General features: G+C 44.8%; 1 protein-coding gene across 1 annotated transcript in view; it reads right to left on the bottom strand.

Annotated features, from left to right (window-relative positions):
• LOC138671460 (trifunctional purine biosynthetic protein adenosine-3-like) overlaps positions 1–23,686 on the bottom strand; it is a 35,456-nt gene that overhangs the window by 9,667 nt on the left and 2,103 nt on the right. The window contains exon 4 of the mRNA XM_069759642.1: positions 22,091–22,232. Within this exon, the coding sequence (XP_069615743.1) occupies positions 22,091–22,232 (142 nt within the window). The remainder of the gene's footprint in view (positions 1–22,090; positions 22,233–23,686) is intronic.

Below are 23,686 nucleotides of genomic sequence, written 5' to 3'. Positions count from 1 at the left end.
ACTGCTGTCCAGTGGGGAAGCTGTTCGTTCCTGATAGATGGACAAGTAAGGTTATTTCTGAGGTTCATTGTTCTGTGTTGGCTGGTCATCCTGGGATTTTTGGTACCAGAGATTTGGTTGCTAGGTCCTTTTGGTGGCCTTCCTTGTCGCGCGATGTGCGTGCTTTTGTGCAGTCCTGTGGGACTTGCGCCCGGGCCAAGCCTTGCTGTTCTCGCGCTAGTGGGTTGCTTTTGCCTTTGCCGGTCCCTGAGAGGCCCTGGACGCATATTTCCATGGATTTTATTTCGGATCTTCCTGTTTCCCAGAAGATGTCTGTTATCTGGGTTGTTTGTGACCGGTTCTCTAAAATGGTCCATCTGGTACCTTTGCCTAAGTTGCCTTCCTCCTCGGATCTGGTTCCATTATTTTTTCAGCATGTGGTTCGTTTGCATGGCATTCCGGAGAATATTGTCTCTGACAGAGGTTCTCAGTTTGTCTCTAGATATTGGCGGGCCTTTTGTGCTAGGATGGGCATTGATTTGTCTTTTTCTTTGGCGTTTCATCCTCAGACAAATGGCCAAACTGAGCGAACTAATCAGACCTTGGAGACCTATTTGAGATGCTTTGTGTCTGCTGATCAGGATGATTGGGTGTCTTTCTTGCCGTTGGCCGAGTTTGCCCTTAATAATCGGGCTAGTTCGGCTACTTTGGTTTCACCTTTCTTTTGTAATTTTGGTTTTCATCCTCGTTTTTCTTCTGGGCAGGTTGAGCCTTCTGATTGTCCTGGTGTTGATTCTGTGGTGGACAGGCTGCAGCAGATTTGGACTCATGTGGTGGACAATTTGACGTTGTCTCAGGAAAGGGCTCAACGTTTTGCTAACCGCCGTCGGTGTGTTGGTCCCCGGCTTCGTGTGGGGGATTTGGTTTGGTTGTCTTCTCGTCATGTTCCTATGAAGGTTTCCTCCCCTAAGTTTAAGCCTCGGTTTATTGCTCCTTATAAAGTTTCTGAAATTATTAATCCGGTGTCTTTTCGTTTGGCTCTTCCAGCCTCTTTTGCCATTCATAATGCTTTCCATAGATCTTTGTTACGGAGATATGTGGTGCCCGTTGTTCCCTCGGTTGACCCTCCTGCCCCGGTGTTGGTTGAGGGGGAGTTGGAATGTGAGGTTGAGAAGATTTTGGATTCTCGTTTTTCGAGGCGGAGGCTTCAGTATCTTGTCAAGTGGAAGGGGTATGGCCAGGAGGATAATTCTTGAGTTGTTGCCTCCGATGTCCATGCCGCCGATTTGGTTCGTACTTTTCATTTGGCTCGTCCTGATCGGCCTGGGGGCTCTGGTGAGGGTTCGGTGACCCCTCCTCAAGGGGGGGTACTGTTGTGAATTCTGCTCCTGGGCTCCCTCCGGTGGTTGTAAGTGGCACTTTTGTGAGTTCTGCTCTTGGGCTCCCTCTTGTGGTTTCAAGTGGTATGGCTGTTCCTTGGAGTTAGCTGTGGTCAGCTGCCTCCACTTATCATCTCCTCTCTCGCCTATTTAAGCCTGGCTGTTCCTTCAGCTAGTGCCACTTGTAAATGGTTCCTGGTTGGATTCACATCTCTTTGGAGTTCCCTGTTATCCTGACCAGTTCTGCAAAGCTAAGTTTTTGCTTACTTTTTCTGTCCATAGTCTGTGGTCTTATCCATTCTGTGCTTTCTTTGTTTGTCCAGCATTATCAGTTTGAAGTATTTTCTGTCTTGCTGGAAGCTCTGGGAAGCAGAGTTACCCTCCACACCTTTAGTCAGGTGTGGAGATTTTTTGTAAACTCTGCGTGGATTTTTGTAGTGTTTTATACTGACCACACAGTATTCCATCCTGTCCTATCTATCAAGCTAGACTGGCCTCCTGTGCTCATCCTGGTTTCATTCTGTGTTTGTCTTTTTCCTCTCCACTCACAGTCATTATTTGTGGGGGGCTAATCTATCCTTTGGGGATTTTCTCTGAGGCAAGATAGTTTTCCTGCTACTGTCTTCAGGGGTAGTTAGCTCTTAGGCTGTGAAGAGATGCCTAGGGAGAGTTAGGAGCATTCCACGGCTGCTTCTAGTGTTGTGTTGAGCTTAGGGTCTGCGGTCAGTACAGTTACCACTTCCCTCAGAGCTCGTTCCATGTTGCTCCTAGACCACCGCATCATAACAGTTTACCCCCACATGTGGCGTATCGGCATACTCAGAACAAATGGCACAACCACTTTTGGGGTCCAATTTCTTCTCTCACCCTTGGGAAAATAAAAAATTCGGGGCGAAAAAATTTGATTTTTTATTTTTACGGCTCTGCATTATAAACTTCTGTGAAGCACTTGGTGGGTTAAAGTGCTCACCACACATCTAGATAAGTTCCTTAGGGGGTCTACTTTCCAAAATGGTGTCACTTGTGGGGGGTTTCAATGTTTTGGCACATCAGGGGCTCTCCAAACGCAACATGGCATCCCATCTCAATTCCAGTCAATTTTGCATTGAAAAGTCAAACGGCGCTCCTTCCCTTGCGAGCTCTGCCGTGCGCCCAAACAGTGGTTTACCCCCACATGTGGGGTATCGGCATACTCAGAACAAATGGCACAACCACTTTTGGGGTCCAATTTCTTCTCTTACCCTTGGGAAAATAAAACAAATCGGAGCTGAAGTAAATTTTATGTGAAAAAAGTTAAATGTTAATTTTTTTTCAAACATTCCAAAAATTCCTTTAAAACACCTGAAGGGTTAATAAACTTCTTGAATGTGGTTTTGAGCACCTTGAGGGGTGCAGTTTTTAGAATGGTTATTTTCTATCATATAGACCCCTCAAAATGACTTCAAATGTGATGTGGTCCCTAAAAAATATTGGTGTTGTAAAAATGAGAAGTTGCTGGTCAACTTTTAACCCTTATAACTCCCTAACAAAAAAAATGTTGTTTCCAAAATTGTGCTGATGTAAAGTAAACATGTGGGAAATGTTACTTATTAATTATTTTACATGACATATCTCTGTGATTTAAGGGCATAAAAATTCAAAGTTGGAAAATTGCAAATTTTTCAAAATTTTCGCCAAATTTCCGTTTTTTTTCACGTTATATCGAAGAGATTTTACCACTTTCATGAAGTACAATATGTCACAAGAAAATAGTGTCAGAATCGCCAAGATCCGTTGAAGCGTTCCAGAGTTATAATCTCATAAAGGGACAGTGGTGAGAATTGTAAAAATTGGCCCGGTCATTAACGTGCAAACCACCCTTGGGGGTAAAGGGGTTTAAAATACTTTTACAATTATTTTAAAAAAGGTAATTTTTTTTTTTACTTTTTTACTTTGTCCCACTATGGGACAATCATTTTTTGCAGTCTCATCGCTTCTATAGTATGCAGATGAAGCAGTATCTGCATGCCATAGAAGCTGTTGGCGCTGACGGAGAGACTTACTGAGTATGCACTGCGCATGATCAGCAAATTTCCTCACTCTGGTGACCCGCATGTCGTCATGATGACATCGGGTCACCATGGCAAAGATCAGAACTCCACATCACAAAGCCAGGTCTCCGATCCAAAAGCAGAGGAGCTGGCAGCCCCTGCCGGCTTCCGGAGTGATGCGTTTGTGCTTGATCGCAGCATTTTAGGAATTAAAGGGAACATTTCTGCGTATTTGGTCTGTAAACAATGGACCGTATTTTCATACACTAGGTGTGATGCAGACTTTTCCACTGATTGTTCCATTCCTGATTTCAGCTTACAAATACGGATGTAAAATGCTGACCAAATACTGACAGTGTGAGCATGCTTTACTTTAATTTTTCTGTTACTATAACAATTTAAAAAAAAAACCTGAATGCTATGATCCTAGCTATACCTGTTCACTTAAAGGGGTTGTCCCATATAAAAAATTATTACTTATAGGCTCAGGGAGAAAAAAAAAACAACAACAGAGCTTCTAGGGTGTGAGCACATGTCTTTTAGCTTTGTTTTTGCTACAGAAAGAGTCTTCAGGAACACAACAGCGGTGTTGGTGCCTGAAGCATCTTTTTAGATTTTGTTACATGCATTTTTTTCTCTATATTGTGCGTGTTAATAGTGAGCTTCTTGCTGACTTTTTTTTAACCGTTTTCATCTTTGAAATCCTAAAGCAATTAGAAGACGCTGAAAAAGAGAGAACTCATGCACAATTCATCTTTACATTGCTGATCATTTGATTCTTTTTTGGCATTTTTTTTTTCTTTTTCAGGTGTTTTCCAAGCAAAATAACCCTAAAAGGACACACTGTGCACATGACTTTACTCACTCTATCGGGCTCCAACAATGCCTCTTGCCACTGTTCTCACCTTTGTTGATTGGTTGCAGCGGTGACTTGAAGCCTGAAGTGCTGTAATCTATCACCGAGCTCAGTGGCTTGGTACATCTACATCAGACGCTGAATTCAGTGATTGACTGCAGCGCTGCAAACACAACTTCACAGCTGCAGCCAATCAACAAAGATAAAAAGAGTCAGGGTATGTTTCCTCGGTCAGGAACCAGCAGTGCTTTGGACGCAGCACATGTCCACCGTGTCCAAAGCGCTGCTGGCTCTTGAACGCATGTTATTCCGCATGTGTTCATTAAACCATGAGGAATCACCCCTCCCAATACATTGAACGGTAAATTTATCTTGCGGAGACTGAGCGTCTCCTCAAGATAAATTGACATGCTGCGGTCTGGAAAGACGCGTGTTGTGAATTCTGTGGCAGAGCTCCCTCCTGTGGTCACAAGTGGTACTTCGGCTGATTCTCTCTGTGAGCTTCTGTTGGTGGAGGGAAGTGGTACTGCGGCTTCTGAGTTTCCTCCCTCAGGTGATCTGGTGAGGTCGTTAGGTGCTTCTCTACTTAACTCCACCTAATGCTTTGATCCTGGCTTCCTGTCAATGTTCCAGTGTTGGACTTGATTTTCCCTGGATCATTCCTGTGGCCTGCTGCTCTGCATAGCTAAGTTCTTCTTTGCTATTTGTTTGCTATTTTTTCTGTCCAGCTTGTCTAATTTGTTGCTGGAAGCTCTGGGACGCAAAGGGTGTACCTCCGTGCCGTTAGTTCGGTACGGAGGGTCTTTTTGCCCCCTTTGCGTGGTTTTCTTTAGGGTTTTGTGTAGACCGCAAAGTTACCTTTTCTATCCTCGATCTGTTAAGAAAGTCGGACCTCACTTTGCTGAATCTATTTCATCTCTACGTTTGTCTTTTCATCTTAACTCACAGTCATTATATGTGGGGGGCTGCCTTTTCCTTTGGGGTATTTCTCTGAGGCAAGGTAGGCTTATTTTCTATCTTCAGGCTAGTTAGTTTCTCAGGCTGTGCCGAGTTGCCTAGGCAGAGTTAGGCGCAATCCACGGCTGCCTCTAGTGTTGTTTGGAGAGGATTAGGGATTGCGGTCTGCAGAGTTCCCACGTCTCAGAGCTCGTTCTATGATTTTGGGTTATTGTCAGATCACTGTATGTGCTCTGACCGCTATGTCCATTGTAGTACTGAATTGCCTCTCATAACAGTACAGGAAGCCAAAAGTACTAATGATTCTCAATAGAGGGAAAAAAGAAGTTCTGAGACCATTTTTTTTTCATTGCACTGTGTTTTGCCTTTTTTTTCCCCTAGACATTTGGGTGGTTCAGTACACAGGTGTAGCGATGGACATTAGAAGTCTGTCTTCATTTGTGGATCAGCTCTCGGCAAGAGTACAAAAGATTCAAGACACTATTGATCAGAAAGCTATGTTGGAACCAAGAATTCCTATTCCTGATTTGTTTTTTGGAGATAGAACTAAGTTTCTGAGTTTCAAAAATAATTGTAAATTATTTCTGGCCTTGAAACCTCGCTCCTCTGGTGATCCAGTTCAACAGGTTTTGATTGTTATTTCTTTTTTGCGCGGCGACCCTCAGGACTGGGCGTTTTCTCTTGCGTCAGGAGATCCTGCATTGAGTAATATCGATGCGTTTTTCCTGGCGCTCGGATTGCTGTACGATGAACCTAATTCAGTGGATCAGGCAGAGAAAAATTTGCTGGCTCTTTGTCAGGGTCAGGATGAGATAGAGGTATATTGTCAGAAATTTAGAAAGTGGTCCGTGCTCACTCAATGGAATGAATCTGCGCTGGCAGCTATGTTCAGAAAGGGTCTCTCTGAAGCCCTTAAGGATGTCATGGTGGGATTTCCTATGCCTGCTGGTTTGAATAGTCTATGTCTTTGGCCATTCAGATCGGTCGACGCTTGCGTGAGCGTAAATCTGTGCACCATTTGGCGGTATTACCTGAGCTTAATCCTGAGCCTATGCAGTGCGATAGGACTTTGACCAGAGTTAAACGGCAAGAACACAGACGTCTGAATGGGCTGTGTTTCTACTGTGGTGATTCCACTCATGCTATCTCTGATTGTCCTAAGCGCACTAAGCGGTTCGCTAGGTCTGCCACCATTGGTACGGTACAGTCAAAATTTCTTCTGTCCGTTACCTTGATCTGCTCTTTGTCATCGTATTCTGTCATGGCATTTGTGGATTCAGGCGCTGCCCTGAATTTTATGGACTTGGAGTATGCTAAGCGTTGTGGGTTTCTCTTAGAGCCCTTGCAGTATCCTATTCCATTGAGAGGAATTGATGCCACGCCTTTGGCCAAGAATAAGCCTCAATACTGGACCCAGCTGACCATGTGCATGGCTCCTGCACATCAGGAGGTTATTCGCTTTCTGGTGTTGCATAATCTGCATGATGTGGTCATGTTGGGGTTGCCATGGCTACAAGCCCATAATCCAGTATTAGATTGGAAATCCATGTCGGTGTCCAGCTGGGGTTGTCAGGGGGTACATGGTGATGTTCCATTTCTGTCAATTTCGTCATCCACCCCTTCTGAGGTTCCAGAGTTCTTGTCTGATTACCGGGATGTATTTGATGAGCCCAAGTCCGATGCCCTACCTCCGCATAGGGATTGTGATTGTGCTATCAATTTGATTCCTGGTAGTAAATTCCCAAAAGGTCGACTGTTTAATTTATCCGTGCCTGAGCACGCCGCTATGCGCAGTTATGTGAAGGAATCCCTGGAGAAGGGGCATATTCGCCCGTCATCGTCACCATTAGGAGCAGGGTTCTTTTTTGTAGCCAAGAAGGATGGTTCGCTGAGACCTTGTATAGATTACCGCCTTCTGAATAAGATCATGGTTAAATTTCAGTACCCCTTGCCATTGTTATCTGATTTGTTTGCTCGGATTAAGGGGGCTAGTTGGTTCACCAAGATAGATCTTCGTGGTGCGTATAATCTGGTGCGAATCAGGCGAGGAGATGAATGGAAAACTGCATTTAATACGCCCGAGGGTCATTTTGAGTATCTAGTGATGCCATTCGGACTTGCCAATGCTCCATCAGTGTTTCAGTCCTTTATGCATGACATCTTCCGAGAGTACCTGGATAAATTCCTGATTGTGTACTTGGATGACATTTTGATCTTCTCGGATGATTGGGAGTCTCATGTGAAGCAGGTCAGAACAGTTTTTCAGGTCCTGCGTGCTAATTCTTTGTTTGTGAAGGGATCAAAGTGTCTCTTTGGTGTGCAGAAGGTTTCATTTTTGGGGTTCATCTTTTCCCCTTCTACTATCGAGATGGATCCTGTTAAGGTCCAAGCCATCCATGATTGGACTCAGCCGACATCTCTGAAAAGTCTGCAAAAGTTCCTGGGCTTTGCTAATTTTTATCGTCGCTTCATCTGCAATTTTTCTAGTATTGCCAAACCATTGACCGATTTGACCAAGAAGGGTGTTGATTTGGTCAATTGGTCTTCTGCTGCTGTGGAAGCTTTTCAAGACTTGGAGCGTCGTTTTTCTTCTGCCCCTGTGTTGTGTCAACCAGATGTTTCTCTTCCGTTCCAGGTCGAGGTTGATGCTTCTGAGATTGGAGCAGGGGCTGTTTTGTCGCAGAGAGGTTCTGATTGCTCAGTGATGAAACCATGCGCTTTTTTTTCCAGGAAGTTTTCGCCTGCTGAGCGAAATTATGATGTGGGCAACCGAGAGTTGCTGGCCATGAAGTGGGCATTCGAGGAGTGGCGTCATTGGCTTGAAGGAGCTAAGCATCGCGTGGTGGTATTGACTGATCATAAGAACTTGACTTATTTTGAGTCTGCTAAGCGGTTGAATCCTAGACAGGCTCGTTGGTCGCTGTTTTTTGCCCGTTTTGACTTTGTGATTTCGTACCTTCCGGGCTCTAAAAATGTGAAGGCGGATGCTCTGTCTAGGAGTTTTGTGCCCGACTCTCCGGGTTTGTCTGAGCCGGCGGGTATCCTCAAGGAAGGAGTAATTGTGTCTGCCATCTCCCCTGATTTGCGGCGGGTGCTGCAAAAATTTCAGGCTAATAAACCTGATCGTTGTCCAGCGGAGAGACTGTTTGTCCCTGATAGGTGGACCAATAAAGTTATCTCTGAGGTTCATTGTTCGGTGTTGGCTGGTCATCCTGGAATCTTTGGTACCAGAGAGTTGGTGGCTAGATCCTTTTGGTGGCCGTCTCTGTCGCGGGATGTGCGTGTTTTTGTGCAGTCCTGTGGGATTTGTGCTCGGGCTAAGCCCTGCTGTTCTCGTGCCAGTGGGTTGCTTTTGCCCTTGCCGGTCCCGAAGAGGCCTTGGACACATATCTCTATGGATTTTATTTCTGATCTTCCCGTTTCTCAAAAGATGTCAGTCATTTGGGTGGTCTGTGATCGCTTTTCTAAGATGTCCATCTGGTACCCTTGTCTAAATTGCCTTCCTCCTCTGATTTGGTGCCATTGTTCTTCCAGCATGTGGTTCGTTTACATGGCATTCCAGAGAATATAGTTTCTGACAGAGGTTCCCAGTTTGTTTCAAGGTTTTGGCGAGCCTTTTGTGGTAGGATGGGCATTGACTTGTCTTTTTCCTCGGCTTTCCATCCTCAGACTAATGGCCAGACCGAACGAACCAATCAGACCTTGGAAACATATCTGAGATGCTTTGTTTCTGCCGATCAGGATGACTGGGTGTCCTTTTTGCCTTTGGCTGAGTTCGCCCTTAATAATCGGGCCAGCTCGGCTACCTTGGTTTCGCCATTTTTCTGCAATTCTGGGTTCCATCCTCGTTTCTCTTCAGGACAGGTTGAGTCTTCGGACTGTCCTGGTGTGGATACTGTGGTGGACAGGTTGCAGCAGATTTGGACTCATGTAGTGAACAATTTGACCTTGTCCCAGGAGAAGACTCAACGTTTCGCTAATCGCAGACGCCGTGTGGGTCCCCGACTTCGTGTTGGGGATCTGGTTTGGTTATCTTCTCGTCATATTCCTATGAAGGTTTCCTCTCCTAAGTTTAAACCTCGTTTCATTGGTCCGTTTAGGATTTCTGAGGTTCTTAATCCTGTGTCTTTTCGTCTGACCCTTCCAGATTCTTTTTCCATACATAACGTATTCCATAGGTCATTGTTGCGGAGATACGTGGCACCTATGGTTCCATCTGTTGATCCTCCTGCCCCGGTTTTGGTGGAGGGGGAATTGGAGTATATTGTGGAGAAGATTTTGGATTCTCGTGTTTCTAGACGGAAACTCCAGTATCTGGTTAAATGGAAGGGTTATGCTCAGGAAGATAATTCCTGGGTTTTTGCCTCTTATGTCCATGCTCCCGATCTTGTTCGTGCCTTTCATGTGGCTCATCCTGGTCGGCCTGGGGGCTCTGGTGAGGGTTCGGTGACCCCTCCTCAAGGGGGGGGTACTGTTGTGAATTCTGTGGCAGAGCTCCCTCCTGTGGTCACAAGTGGTACTTCGGCTGATTCTCTCTGTGAGCTTCTGTTGGTGGAGGGAAGTGGTACTGCGGCTTCTGAGTTTCCTCCCTCAGGTGATCTGGTGAGGTCGTTAGGTGCTTCTCTACTTAACTCCACCTAATGCTTTGATCCTGGCTTCCTGTCAATGTTCCAGTGTTGGACTTGCTTTTCCCTGGATCATTCCTGTGGCCTGCTGCTCTGCATAGCTAAGTTCTTCTTTGCTATTTGTTTGCTATTTTTTCTGTCCAGCTTGTCTAATTTGTTGCTGGAAGCTCTGGGACGCAAAGGGTGTACCTCCGTGCCGTTAGTTCGGTACGGAGGGTCTTTTTGCCCCCTTTGCGTGGTTTTCTTTAGGGTTTTGTGTAGACCGCAAAGTTACCTTTTCTATCCTCGATCTGTTAAGAAAGTCGGGCCTCACTTTGCTGAATCTATTTCATCTCTACGTTTGTCTTTTCATCTTAACTCACAGTCATTATTTGTGGGGGGCTGCCTTTTCCTTTGGGGTATTTCTCTGAGGCAAGGTAGGCTTATTTTCTATCTTCAGGCTAGTTAGTTTCTCAGGCTGTGCCGAGTTGCCTAGGCAGAGTTAGGCGCAATCCACGGCTGCCTCTAGTGTTGTTTGGAGAGGATTAGGGATTGCGGTCTGCAGAGTTCCCACGTCTCAGAGCTCGTTCCTGCATGTATAGTGGAAATGGGATTTCTTCTCATCCACTATGCTGTAACATCTGGCCGCTGCGGGTTTGACGCTGACCGTGGGAATATACCTGACCGTGGGAATATACCCTAAGGCTCCAGGAGTCCTGGTAGTGAGTGAAGTGCAGAGGGGTGGCTGTGCTGAGCCTCCCTCTCTTCCTCCTTCATACCCAGAGATTCCTGGCAGGGAGAAAGAGGGAAGAGATGCACCCGGCACAGTTCTCTTAGGCCAGTCTCACACGTCAAGATAATTCCGGTACCGGAAAGATCGGTACCAGAATTATCCGTGTCCGTGTGCCCATGCGTTTCTGTGGCACACGTGCGGCACACGTGTGCCACCCGTGTGCCCACTGGGTACCACACGCACCGTGCTGGCTACCACACGCACCAGCATCTGGTGCTGAAGCCACCATTGATATCTTCCCTGCAGCAGCGTTTGCTGTAGAGAAGATATGAATATTCCTTTTTTTTTAGTTTCTCGTGTTTAAAATAAAGCTCCAAGTGCCCAGCCCCCTCCCACCCCCTGTGCGCCCGCCCACTGTTCTTAAAATACTCACCCGGCTCCCTCGCTGGCTGGCACTGCTTCCTGTCCTGGCCGCATCTTCTACTGTATGAGCGGTCACGTGGGGCCGCTCATTTACAGTTATGAATAGGCGGCTCCACCCCTATGGGAGGTGGAGTCGCATATTCAGGACTGTAATCGGCGGCCCCACGTGACCGCTCATACAGTAGAAGGTGCGGCCAGGACAGGAAGCAGCGCCAGCGAGGGAGCGAGCCGGGTGAGTATTTTAAGAACGGCGGGCGCACAGGGGTGGGAGGGGGTGGGCACATGGAGCTTTATTTTAAACACGAGAAACAAAAAAAAAGGAATATTCATATCTTCTCTACAGCAAACGCTGCTGCAGGGAAGATATGAATTTCGGCTCCAGCACCAGTGGGGGGACAGCGCTTACTGTAGCGCTGTCTCCTGCACGGCACACGGACTGCACACGGACAGCATCCGTGTGCGGTACGTGTTTTACACGGACCCATTGACTTTAATGGGTCCGTGTAATCCGTGCACACCCACGAACACTGACATGTATCCGTGTTTGGCACACGGAGACACGGTCCGCAAAAAATCAATGACATCTGCACAGATGCATTGATTTGAATGTGTCTACGTGTATCAGTGGCTCCGGTACGTGAGGAAACTGTCACCTCACGTACCGGAGCCACTGACGTGTGAAACCGGCCTTATGCTGCATTATAAGCCTCTGATCCCCACCCTACGTTGTACCAGGCAATGTTGGAACCAACAGTGAGGAAGTTACCCCACGCTCAGCTTTTCTACAATTTTCTGATGAGCAGGGATGGGCGGAGCTTAAATCGGGGATGTGCTGCATGCTGAAAAGAGAGTCTGTCGGAGTCAGGGGCCCACCGGAAGATCCACCAATTTCCCGCTGGACCAGTCCGAGCCTGTCAACCTCTGCAAGGAGTTTGTATGTTCTCCCCATGTTTGCGTGGGTTTCCTCTGGGTACTCCAGTTTCCTCCCACACTCCAAAGACATACTGATAAGGAATTTAGATTGTGAGCCCCAATGGGGACAGTGATGATAATGTGTGTGAAGCGCTGTGAAATTAGTGGTGCAATATAAGCAAAGCATACTAGAAGCCCATCATTTACACAGAATCCGGCAGTACTGATGCACTGCTTTATATAAAACAAGAGTTCTAAGAATTAAAGGGACTAAAAAATAAAGTAAGAAACAAAAAACATTGCTTTCAAAAATATAAAAAACATTTTTTTTTAAAAGTTCAAAAGTAAAGAAATGAAAAACATAAAAAAGCATATTTAATATTGATATGTCCATGAAACTCCAATGCAGCAACATAAAAAAATTAACCCCTTAACGACCATCAATGCACATTTTAACAGCGGGATTGAAGTGTACTTATTCCTCAGCACCGCATTTTACTGGTGCTGAGAAATAAGGGGATAGCGCCCCCAGTGTCGGAAAATCTCCGGAGTCTCAGCTATCCCCGGTAACTGAGACCCCAGAGAACATGATTCGGGTTGGTTATTCACTGAATACCGGTGATCGCATAAAAAAAGGCTGATTTAAAATCCATTTCTCTCTTCTCTGATATGATCTGATATATCAGTGAGAAGAGAAATGGGGTCCCCTGAGCCCTTCACGGTACCTTATGTACCGGATCAGTGGTCCCCCAGCCCCCTCCTTCCTCCTGCAGAAAGAAAATGGCGGGCACATGCGCAGTGCGCCCACCAAGATCTGCCTGCTTGCACCCAGCAACCGATGAGAATTTTCTCATTGGCTGCTGGCTTTTCATTACTGTGATAAACCTTATCACAGTAATCAAATGCCCCCAATATTTGTTAACACGGCAGCACATGGGCTGTGCCTCTTTCTTCTCTCTTTGTAGTTGTTCCAAGTGCTACCCTGTCAGAAACGAAATAGCGTCATAAAATAATTTCTACGTCCGCAAACCCCCTAAACCTCCGATTACCCACCCCCGTTCTGCATAATTCCCGCCTCCCCGTTGTCAGGAGATTATAAAAAAATATTTTTTTTTAATAATTTTTTGCAGTTAAGGTAAGGCTTAGGCTTGTTAGGGTTATGATTACACTTATTAGGGTTAGGCTTATTAGGGTTAGGCAGTAAAAAAATACTAGTTTAAGAGTTAGTTTTTTGTTAGGCAGGCAAATAAATAAATGGCCCGCAGAACATTTAGCGTTGAGCAAGCGTACAGCCTGCTTTGCTCCGGCAGTGAAACAGAATCTGCCTCTGAAGTAGAGTAGTTTTCAGGCAGTGACGACGACTCTTCCTCCACGGTATCCCACAGGCCGATGGTAGCAGACTGCTGAAGCTTCAGAGGCAGGATCAAGTACCGCAGTCCCCCAACCGCTGTGGTATCATGAGAGTTCAGTTTCCCCTCAAATTCCTCCTTTTTCTTCAGCCCCTGGAGTAAAATTAAATGTCACTAGTTTTACCCCCATCGATTTTTTTCCAAATTTTCATTAGCCCAGAAGTCCTACAATTGGTCGCCCACCAAACAAACTTATATGCCCAACAATATATCTCCCAAAAGCCCACTACCTTTCATTCCCGTTCCTAGACCCCCATAAATGTCCCCGAAGTGAAAAAAAATGTTGGGCCTTACCCTGAATATGGGATTGTAAAACAACCCACACTCCGCTCCTACTGAGCAACAAAAGCGGTCCACAGCATTCCTGTATTTGCAGTCGTCATGTCCTGAGTCCGTTATGAAGCCCTAATGAGATTCCTCTACTTTAGTGATAATTCCCAAGCCCCCAGGAACTGACCCCCAACTTTGATCGGTTAAACAAATTGAGACCCCTAACCCCTAATTTCCCTCCTACAACATTCATTTCTTAATTCCTATACCCCAGAGCAGAATGTGGCAGTCGACGAGTCCTTGATGAGTTACAAGGGCCGTCTGTCATTCCGCCAATTTATCCCCTCCAAGCGAGCCAAATATGGCATCAAACTATATAAAACATGTGAGAGAGCATCACGGTACACTTCCACCTCCCTAATCCATGAAGGTAGGGACCGCCAAATCAACCCTCGAAACTGCCCCCAGGCAATTGACATTCCTGGCAAAATTGCCTCGGAGCTAATTACACCCTTTCTACATCAAGGGTACCACATGTACACTGAGAGCTACTGTAAGTGAGTGGTGCTGTTATGGACAGTAAGGAACACGCTGTCACTTTAAGAGACTACACCCCCTTGTCTGGTGTGTTGGAATGTTCTGCTTCGCCCCTGCAATTAGACTGTGTGAATGACCTGGACTGTGCAGAGGGTGGGGTTGGAGCCTGAACAGAGTGTGTGAGCTGAAGCTGCTGCAGAGAGAACTTTGTGCTGTTTTTCTGCAAGAGAGGAGCCAAAGCCTGTAACAGAGTGGACTTGTGAAATTTGACAGACTTTTCCGGGTGCAGCGAGAGTGGCTGTTCTGTGTGAGTTTGAGAAGCCACAGAGATACTGAGAAAGGGATTTACAGTTTCCAGGAGCACCTCCAGTACCCAGAAGCAAGGAGAAGACCACGTTTCACGGAGCTGGCAGAAAGCCGTGCGCACCTCCGTACTGGACTGTTGTGGGCCCCCTGGGACTGGATCTGAGTCCCCAACATCACCGTGAGTTTGTTCCGGTTTCGTGCACATGTTAGGGCCTAGTGTAGGCTTCAATAGTCAGTACACAGGAGCCATGTGGCCTGATAAGTAAAGGCCCGGGAGGTTATACGTAGAGTGGCATCATTATTTGTTTATTGTTTGCATTTACTTGTGTGACGTATGTTGATTCTGTAATAGTTGGAGCATAGTGCTATTTTACGGACAAGCTAAAGAATATAACTCTTGTAAATTATGTTTTGCCATTGCATTAACCTGTTTGCATCTTCCTCATCCACTTCATTCCTTGCCTTCCAATAAATCTACCCTTTGTTCTTTGCACCTCATCTTGTGTACGGTAGTCTTCCTGCACCGTGGTGGTCCCCCAGCCATCGCTTCACTACTACATTAGCAACCCCCTATACAAATCCCTCAACGCTGCAAATACAGGGGCCTGAGGGACAGTCAGGAAAAAACGAGTGGGGTTTCCATCACAGTTGGTGTCCAGACGTTTAGAGGAGGGGGCGTCATTATCACTTGCATGTGACCAACTTCTTGCTGTGAAGTGGAATGACAGGAAGGACATCTACATCAGGGGTGTCAAACTGCATTCCTCGAGGGCTGCAAACAGGTCATGTTTTCAGGATTTCCTTGTACTGCACAGGTGATAATTTAATCACCTACACAAATAATGAGTTGGTGATTAAATTATCACCTGTGCAGTACAAGGAAATCCTGAAAACATGACCTGTTTGCAGCCCTCGAGGAATGCAGTTTGACACCCCTGATCTACATGATAACCATGCTGCATGCGGACACCATTGTGACGGTTATAGACAGGGGCACCACAAGGGACAAATGGGTGGCGTTGACGTGTCAGACCAGGTTCTGCAACCATACCTGGTGAAGTGGAAGACCAGGGTCTAGTACAAAAAGGAAGCAATCTACCTCATCCAGATTGCTACCTATAACAGTTTCGTGCTGTGCAAAAAATCTCAAGCACGACTCACTTTCCTCTAGTTCCAGGAAAAAATTGTTGAGGATCTCATATTTGAGTCAATGGCACAGGGGGAAGCCTTCGAGTCGGAGGATGTCCGGAGACTTGTAGAGCGCCATTTTCCTTGCCCTGTCCCTGTCACTCCCACCCAAAAGTATCCCCAAAAAAGATGCAGTATTTGTAGGAAGCATGGTAGACAAAATGATTCCCGTTACTATTGCCCCACATGCCCATCCTAACCAGGCCTTTGTATCTCCCCCTGTTTTGAGACCTACCACACATCTTACAATTATTAGGTTTTTGTTTTGTTTTTAATAATTTATATTTTCTGCTTAGTGGCCCCCAGTAGAGTAATTTTTATGAAATAAGTAATGAATAATGAATATTTTCATCAGTAAATCCCATTTTACCCCATTTCACAATTACTTCCAGGACATGATCAATCACATGCCAAACTACTATTCCAACAAATTCTTGTCCACGTACCCACGTCTGTCCATTCCAGAGTGTGGACCCCACAAATGTTCTTGAAAAGTCAGGTCATCTGAAAATTAATTATTGGACTTTACTCACAAACATTTTTGACCATTTATCTAACTTTGTTTTTATGATTATATCTTGCTACACAAAACTTTTGTTTCCATATAATATTGCTTATATATTTATGTTGGTGATACGGGCATGATCATTTTATTGGAGGATCTCTAATAATGAGGAAGTTCCATACCTATACACTATGGGCTTTACTGTGTGGTTCTTGCTGAACCTCTGGTACCAGACAATACTTTACTGTAGGGGATTGGTTGTTTTGTGCATATAGTGGTTTTACCTTGGTGGGGGGAGCTTGCTATGGTGTACCACCTCTATTGGCATATTCATCTCTCATATAGGGATTGATGGAACTAAACGGATGTTGTACGACCAGTCTCTGAAAGTCTGCCATTCTAGCCCTGCCGGTGTTCTTTCATCTTTGGAACAAACTCAGCTTTGCCACATAGTTGGCTGTATTTTCCTCCACATTTTGCCCTTTATTATAGTACAGTTTATTCTTTCTGCTACAATATACGCAAATGCGGAGCAACTGTTTTGTTAGCAAGACCAAGTTTTATAATAATCAGCCAATGTGTTTTAGGAGCATGCCTCCCTCTGTGAGTAATAATTCCTGGAAGGATTTTCTTGTTTGCTCAATGTCTCTAGAAGCTTTGAATGGGTCCTGGAACTTGTTCAATTTTACCCTACAGACTAAATGGTGTGCCATCTATTATAATAGGCAAAGCCGTGTGTCCAGTACTCACATTGGTGCCATATTGGATATACTGTATATCTGAACACATAAAAACTAGTGCAATAAAATTTGAGGTGTGTTCGTCAGAACATGCAAAAAAGAATCATAAAAGAGACAGTGAAAAAAATGCAAATTGTAAATTTTAAAACTTGTGTTGCATCAACTGCATTAAAAATGGTGGTATCAAATTGTTCACTACCTCCCTAGATAAATAGATTAGAGAGCACAATTGGCAAAAAAGATAATTATGGGGGATTTCTTTTGATCTTGAACCACACAGGCTCTGCAAATATGACAATCTATTTCGAATAAAGCCAAATTTGTCACGTTGTGCCCCTTCCCGTCTGAGCCCTGCCGTTTATCCAAACAGAGCTTTTTGGCTAAATGTGGGTATCACCGTAATTGTAAGAAAGTGGGTAACAAATTGTAGGGGGTCCACTTTTTTGTGTAATTTCTGACAAAAGTGAGAAATTCAGATCTAAAACAAGATTTTTGTGAAAAAAATTAAGTTTTTCAATATGACGACCTAATGTAATCAAATTTTGTGTCGTACCTGTGGTTTCAAATTGCTCAATATACCCCTGGATAAAATTCTTGAGGAGTGTAGTTTCCAAAATGGGGTAAGTTCTGGGTGGTTTCTGCTGCTTAGGCACATCAGGGGCTCTCCAAACCCAACATGGTGTCCGATCTCTATTCCAGCCAATTTTGCGTTGAAAAAATGAAATGGCACTCCTTCCCTTCCGAGCTCTGCCATGGGCCCAAATAGTGGTTTACCCCAAAATATGGGGTTTCAGCGTACTTAGGACAAATTGCACAACAAGTTTTTGGGTCTAATTTCTCCTGTTACCCTTGGGAAAATAAAAAATTGGGGGCAAAAAGATCATTTTTGTGGAAAAAATATGATTTTTTATTTTCACGGCTCTACTTTATAAATTTCTGGGAAGCACTTGGGAGTTCAAAGTGCTCACTACACATCTAGACAAGTTCCTTGGGGGGTCTAGCTTCCAAAATGGGGTCACTTGTTGGGGGTTTCCACTGTTTAGGCACATCAGGGGCTCTACAAAGGCGACATGGCGTCCAAACTCAATTCCATACAATTCTGCATTGAAAAGGTCAAACGGCGCTCCTTCCCTTCTGTGCCCTGCCGTGCGCCCAGTGTTTTTTCCCCATACATGGGGTATCAGCGTATTCAGAAGAAATTGCACAACACATTTTTTGGTTTATTTTCTCTTTTCACACTTCTGAAAATAAAAAAAGGTTCTGAAGTAAATGTTTGTGAAAAAAAGTTAAATGTTCATTTTTTCCTTCCACGTTGCTTCAGTTCCTGTGACGCACGTGAAGGGTTAATAAACTTCTTAAATGTGGTTTTGAGCACCTTGAGGGGTGCAGTTTTTAGAATGGTGTAACTTTTTGGTATTTTCTGTCATGTACACCCCTCAAAGTTACTTCAAATGTGATGTGGTGTGTGAGACAGTGCTCCCTGAGTGTGTTGGGGGACACTCGCTTGGCAACTTGATTAAAGCACACAGGAACGTTTTCTCACATAAGCAGTCTATTTGATTAATTAACTCTGCATAAACTACATAACATATAGTCCATTTCATTACATCCACGAACATATCATGACCACCAGTCTGTTCATGTAGCAGATAAACTTCTCTGCTGTATATTACAACTCCCTTGTCTGAGGTTACCTTCCAGGAGCTCCGCCCCTCAAGCTGACTCTTTCAGTCCTGGCTTCCCCAACACAGAAGCCGTCCCAGGCTCTGCAGGTACACAGTCTCACCACATGATATTCAGGAAGTCTGTCCATTACTAGGACCTTCCAACACTGACCATCCAGGTCCACGGTCTCTCCATGTGCTCTTCAGGAAGTGTCCACTCGCCGGAGCTTCCAACACAGGCCTGACCTCTTTCAGGACCTTAGAACACAGCCCCCTCTGACCATTCTGGTCCATACACTCTGAACCCAGAGACCATGTGACCCAAACCCTGGTCACATTATGCATCTGTAACCACCCCCATAGGTGGGAGGTGTGTGCTTAGTCAGTCCCACCGAGCTCTCTGACTAACCCTGTAAGCCTCTCTTTAAAATAAACAAATACTTGTGGGACTACAGGTCCCAGAGCAACATTAATGGCTTACAGCATAGAGGATTTCCTCTGCGACACATACCGGTCATTCACAATTACGCCAGTCACTGTCTCACTATCACCATTACTCAAGAGAGAGCCATGCACTCCCATGGCCTCAATACGCCTCCGTGTGTATTCTGAGGAGAACATACAGCGCCACATAGCTGCAACAGAGGTCACTGCCTCACAGGTCCCTAAAAAATGGTTTTGTAAATTTTGTTAGAAAAATGAGAAATCGCAGGTCAACTTTTAACCCTTATAACTTCCTAACAAAAAAATGTGCTGATGTAAAATCGACATGTGGGAAATATTATTTATTAAGTATTTTGTGTGACATATCTCTCTGAGTTAAGGGCATTAAAATTCAAAGTTTGAAAATTGCCAAATTTTCGCCAAGTTTTCATTTTTCACACAAACAAACGCAAGTCATATTGAAGAAATGTTACTACTATCTTGAAGCACGATGTGTCACAAAAAAAAACATTCTCAGAATCAGAGGGATCCGTTTAAGCGTTCCAAAGTTATAATCACATAACGAGAGAGTGGTCAGAATTGTAAAAATTGGCTTGGCCATTAGGTACAAAATTGGCTCTGTCACTAAACGGTTAATGGAAAAGTTAAAAAAAAGTTGTGGTTCTTGGAAGAAGGGGGAGGGGAAATTAAAGTGCAATAACAAAAAAAAATACCCAGTCATGGCCTCAAAATACTGTATGTGATTTATAAAAGAGCTGATACCGTATCCTGCAGCTCATAGAGGCAGTCGTGATGCCCACCACCCATATGACTGCCCGGGGGCTCCATGTATCCCCCTACTCCTGCTATACTGCACATGTATGTAATGATGTTAGTAATGATGATGTTAGTAAATCCATTCTCCATACACTGCTGTGTCGAGTCCATAAAGTCAGAGGATACATATAATAGACAGACCAGCATGAAGCACACCGTGCAGCCGTGAACTCTCCACCCCGTCACTGGGGACTTCTCCATTTTCATTGATGGGAAAAGTGTAGAGAACAGTTTCAGGATCTTCCCTAAAGGTAAAATATCACAAGATGTGACAACCATTGACGGCAATGTGCGGGCCACCATTGTATTACAACATTTAGTATATTCTATATTACTATGTAGCTTGTCCAATTTGTTCTGCTTTACACTGCACGGGCCACGTCTGGCATTGAGCTGCAGTGAATGGTCATTTAAGGGGTATTAATGGCAAAGAAAATTAATTTTTAAGATGACAAAGTTCCCTGACTCCATCCATTCCCTGAATTGTCTTTATTTCTTGCTGCATCAATGATGTCCCAACCCAGAGACCTCCCACTATGGATTATCTAATCTTAGAGAGACCCTTTATGTATTTGCATTGTACAGGAAATAACTGTTTTCCTTCTGATTATGAAATTATTGGTTTCCTTGGTTGTATAACGAAGCTGCATGGTGGGCTTACTGCTCTCCCTCCATTAATATGGTAGTTCTATAGTTACAGGATTTTTCTAGAAAGAGCGCCACACTTGTTCATTGGCTGTGACTGGTATAGCAGCATCTACTTGAATAGGGCTGAGAGAATACGAGACATAACCCATGGACATGAGTGGTGCTGTTTTTGGAAAAATTTGCAGACTTTTATAAAATTTTAAAAGGGTTACTACCTGGGACTATTTTATTTTCTCATATTGGCCTAAGAACTCACAGGCAGGTAATGTTCTGCTAGGCGCTAGCTAAGATTGGTCACGGACCTCTCCTGCCGGTGATTCATCTGCTTCTGCTTCATTTGACCTCATGTCAGCAGAGCAGCTATTCCTCTTGTGCTCTGCTCTGTCAACAAGGAGTCACTGCCGACATCTTGCTGATTCCCCGCCTAACTGCGGGGAGCCGGCTGTCAATCAGCATGACGTCCGCAGTCACGTCCTGTCAACAGAGCAGCGCAGAAGAGGAATAGTGTCATGATCCATTCCAGGGTTTATTAGTGTCTTTTTTTCTAGACCGATCATGTCAAGGGTTAACTTTGCTCTAGAAAAGAAATCTGCGGCACTCACCCCAATTGTAGCAGTGAAGACGTGAAACCCTAATGGAGAAAATACATCAATATTACATCCATCTGGACACAGGGCATCCACCTGGACCCGTCGAGGCACATTACGTGCGAAACGGCCGTCGTCCAAGCTCCATTACCGCACCCTCCTGCTTGCCCTGTGTCCAGATGGATGTAATATTGATGTATTTTCTCCATTAGGGTTTCACGTCTTCACTGCTACAATTGGGGTGAGTGCCGCAGATTTCTTTTCTACTGCTTATATGAACTCTTCATGCTTTATTATCGTGCAGAGCACCACTACCCCCAGCATGCGTGACACCTGGCAATTTGGGATTCCGCTTTAAGTCCTGCTTACATTATGTCGCTCTAGTGCCATCCATTTCTACTTATCTTTTTGGTTGATTGTTAACTTTGCTCTGCCTCATTCTGGGTTCAGGTTTGCTATTTAGCTCCCATGAATCTTGCTGGCAGTGTCAGCTATAGTTCTGCCTTCGGTGTGTTAACCTGACCCTGCTGGTAGCTCTTGATTTGCCCTGCTGTGAACCCTGACTTGTCCTGTGTCTGTTAACTCCCTCTGTCTGCCCATTTCCCAGTATTTGTTTGTCTGCTTGATTCTCCGGTTCTGATCTCCTGGCTTGGTTATTTACTTCGTTGCTGTTCGTCCCTATTGTACCGTATATTGCCCGTTCTGGTTTACTGATCTCTGGTTACGTTCTGACTATCCATCTGTCTAATCCTATTATACTGTCGTGCTATCTCGTGCTTTTGACTCAGCTTGTCTGACCATTTTCTCGCCACTTGGTGGCGTCTGTTCTGCTGTCCTGTGTGTGCAGTCTCACTTTCCTCTCAAGCTCCCCCAGGTGGAGGTTGCGCTGTACTGCACTGCAGCAGCCTGACAAGTAGCTGCTTTGTTGACGTGATGTCACCGGAAGCTGCAGAATTGCCGGCAGGCGTGGTCATCGACTGAACCGGCAGAGATCGGCGTTGGGCAGAAGTTAGCAACTACCTGACTGTAAGTTGTTATGCCAAGGATAAAAAAAATTGTCCCGGATAACCCCTTTAACTCTTTAATGCATATGTGTGCTTTACCTCTCCATCCAATGAGAAACTGATCTGATAATGTCCGTCCAAACCCAGCGAGGCAGACCAGATCGATAGAGAATTCCTCCAACGCTCTGCACATTGTGCTCTCAAATTCTGAGCGACATCCAAACATTGCATGATCGAGAACCTGGTTTAAGAGGAGACGAGAACTGAAGGTTGGGAATATTGAAATATAAGATTTGAGTAAGATGAATAAATGACTATGGTGCACGCTGCCTCTGGCGCCTATCGCTTAGTGCTCCTTCCCCGCGGGTCTGGTCTGAATGTTCTGTAATAAATCTTTCCCTTTATACCATAACTGGGCTGGAAGACATCCATGTAACCAACCTACAGATTCCCTGTAATGCTAGAAGAACGGTAGAATACGGTGTGCGGCACATGCGGATTTGCAATGTTCGACCGCTGCAGTAATTTCCGTAGACTGCAGATGTTGCATTGCAGCGAGCAGTATTTAAGTAAATCATATTCACATAATGTGGTGGAAAAGCCGCGGGGGGTGGGTTCTAGGACATGCTATAAGTTGTGGATAACGTACGGTATGCTTGTTCTTGCAGAATTCACACGGAGGATTACCTTCGCAATGCATAGGGCGGTGTCTGTAGCTATACCACAACATAAGCCACTGCAAAACCTGCGCGTGTATTTTGTGTCATTTTTGCATTATATCAATATAGGCAAATCTGATGTAAACCCCTTCTCAATATTTGAGCTCTCATGTGGACTGCTGGTATAGTATACATGGGCAAGAGCTGTATCCACAGAGTGTGTTTACCGCCTGCACCCACCTCTAACAGCAGTGTCAGGAGTTCACTTTGCATGAGCCCTAAGAAAGGAAGAGAAAACTAAAGAAAAATGAAAACTGACTTCAAAATGAAGATATTACTAGATGGTGTCACCTGTATATAATCTTCATTTATTTGTCAGAATAGAGAGAGGCCATAAAGAGCAATTCTTGATCTAGCACCCCGCACGTCAATCATGCTGATACTTTAGTGTATCTCAGTACATATAAGGATATGGACATATTGCCCACGTTTCCCCCGAAGTCAGGTTTTATTGTAATCTCATATAAATTGTGTTCTGCAGTTTTGTGAATATCACGATACATCATGTGCTATGTGAAATGTAATATGTTCCTGTGTAATGTATAGTAAAGTAACACATAGATATAGGTGTTTTCAGAGAATTGTGTGAAAGGTTAAATCTGCCCAGCAACAGACTGCAGGGTCAGAGACCGTTAATGTTTGGGACTAGCCCACAAGGGTGGGGTTAGTGTTAGGGCAAGTGGCTGCTTTCTGTGAGTTAGGGAGAAAGAGTTTGCAGAGCAAAGTGAGCAGTGCTGCCTAATGGATGATTCATAGAAAGAGGAGACCAAAGTCTAGGAGTAGCGAGATCCTGAAGAAAAGTTACCGACAAGACAGAGAGGCCTTCCGGATAAGGGTCCTTGGAGAAGAAAACGAGTCAAAAACCAAAGAACTTGTTGTATTGTTTCCCCTACAGATTACAGCTGATTGCTTGGGTTCTCATGAGTCGGGTGCCCGGTGATCAGCTAATTTTTGGGGAATCTTTCTTAAAAATAGG

This window comes from Ranitomeya imitator, chromosome 3 (genome assembly GCF_032444005.1).
Source record: "Ranitomeya imitator isolate aRanImi1 chromosome 3, aRanImi1.pri, whole genome shotgun sequence".
NCBI lineage: Eukaryota > Metazoa > Chordata > Amphibia > Anura > Dendrobatidae > Ranitomeya > Ranitomeya imitator.
The sequence above is the reverse complement of the archived record's forward strand: the minus strand, read 5'-3'. Positions and strand labels throughout refer to the sequence as shown.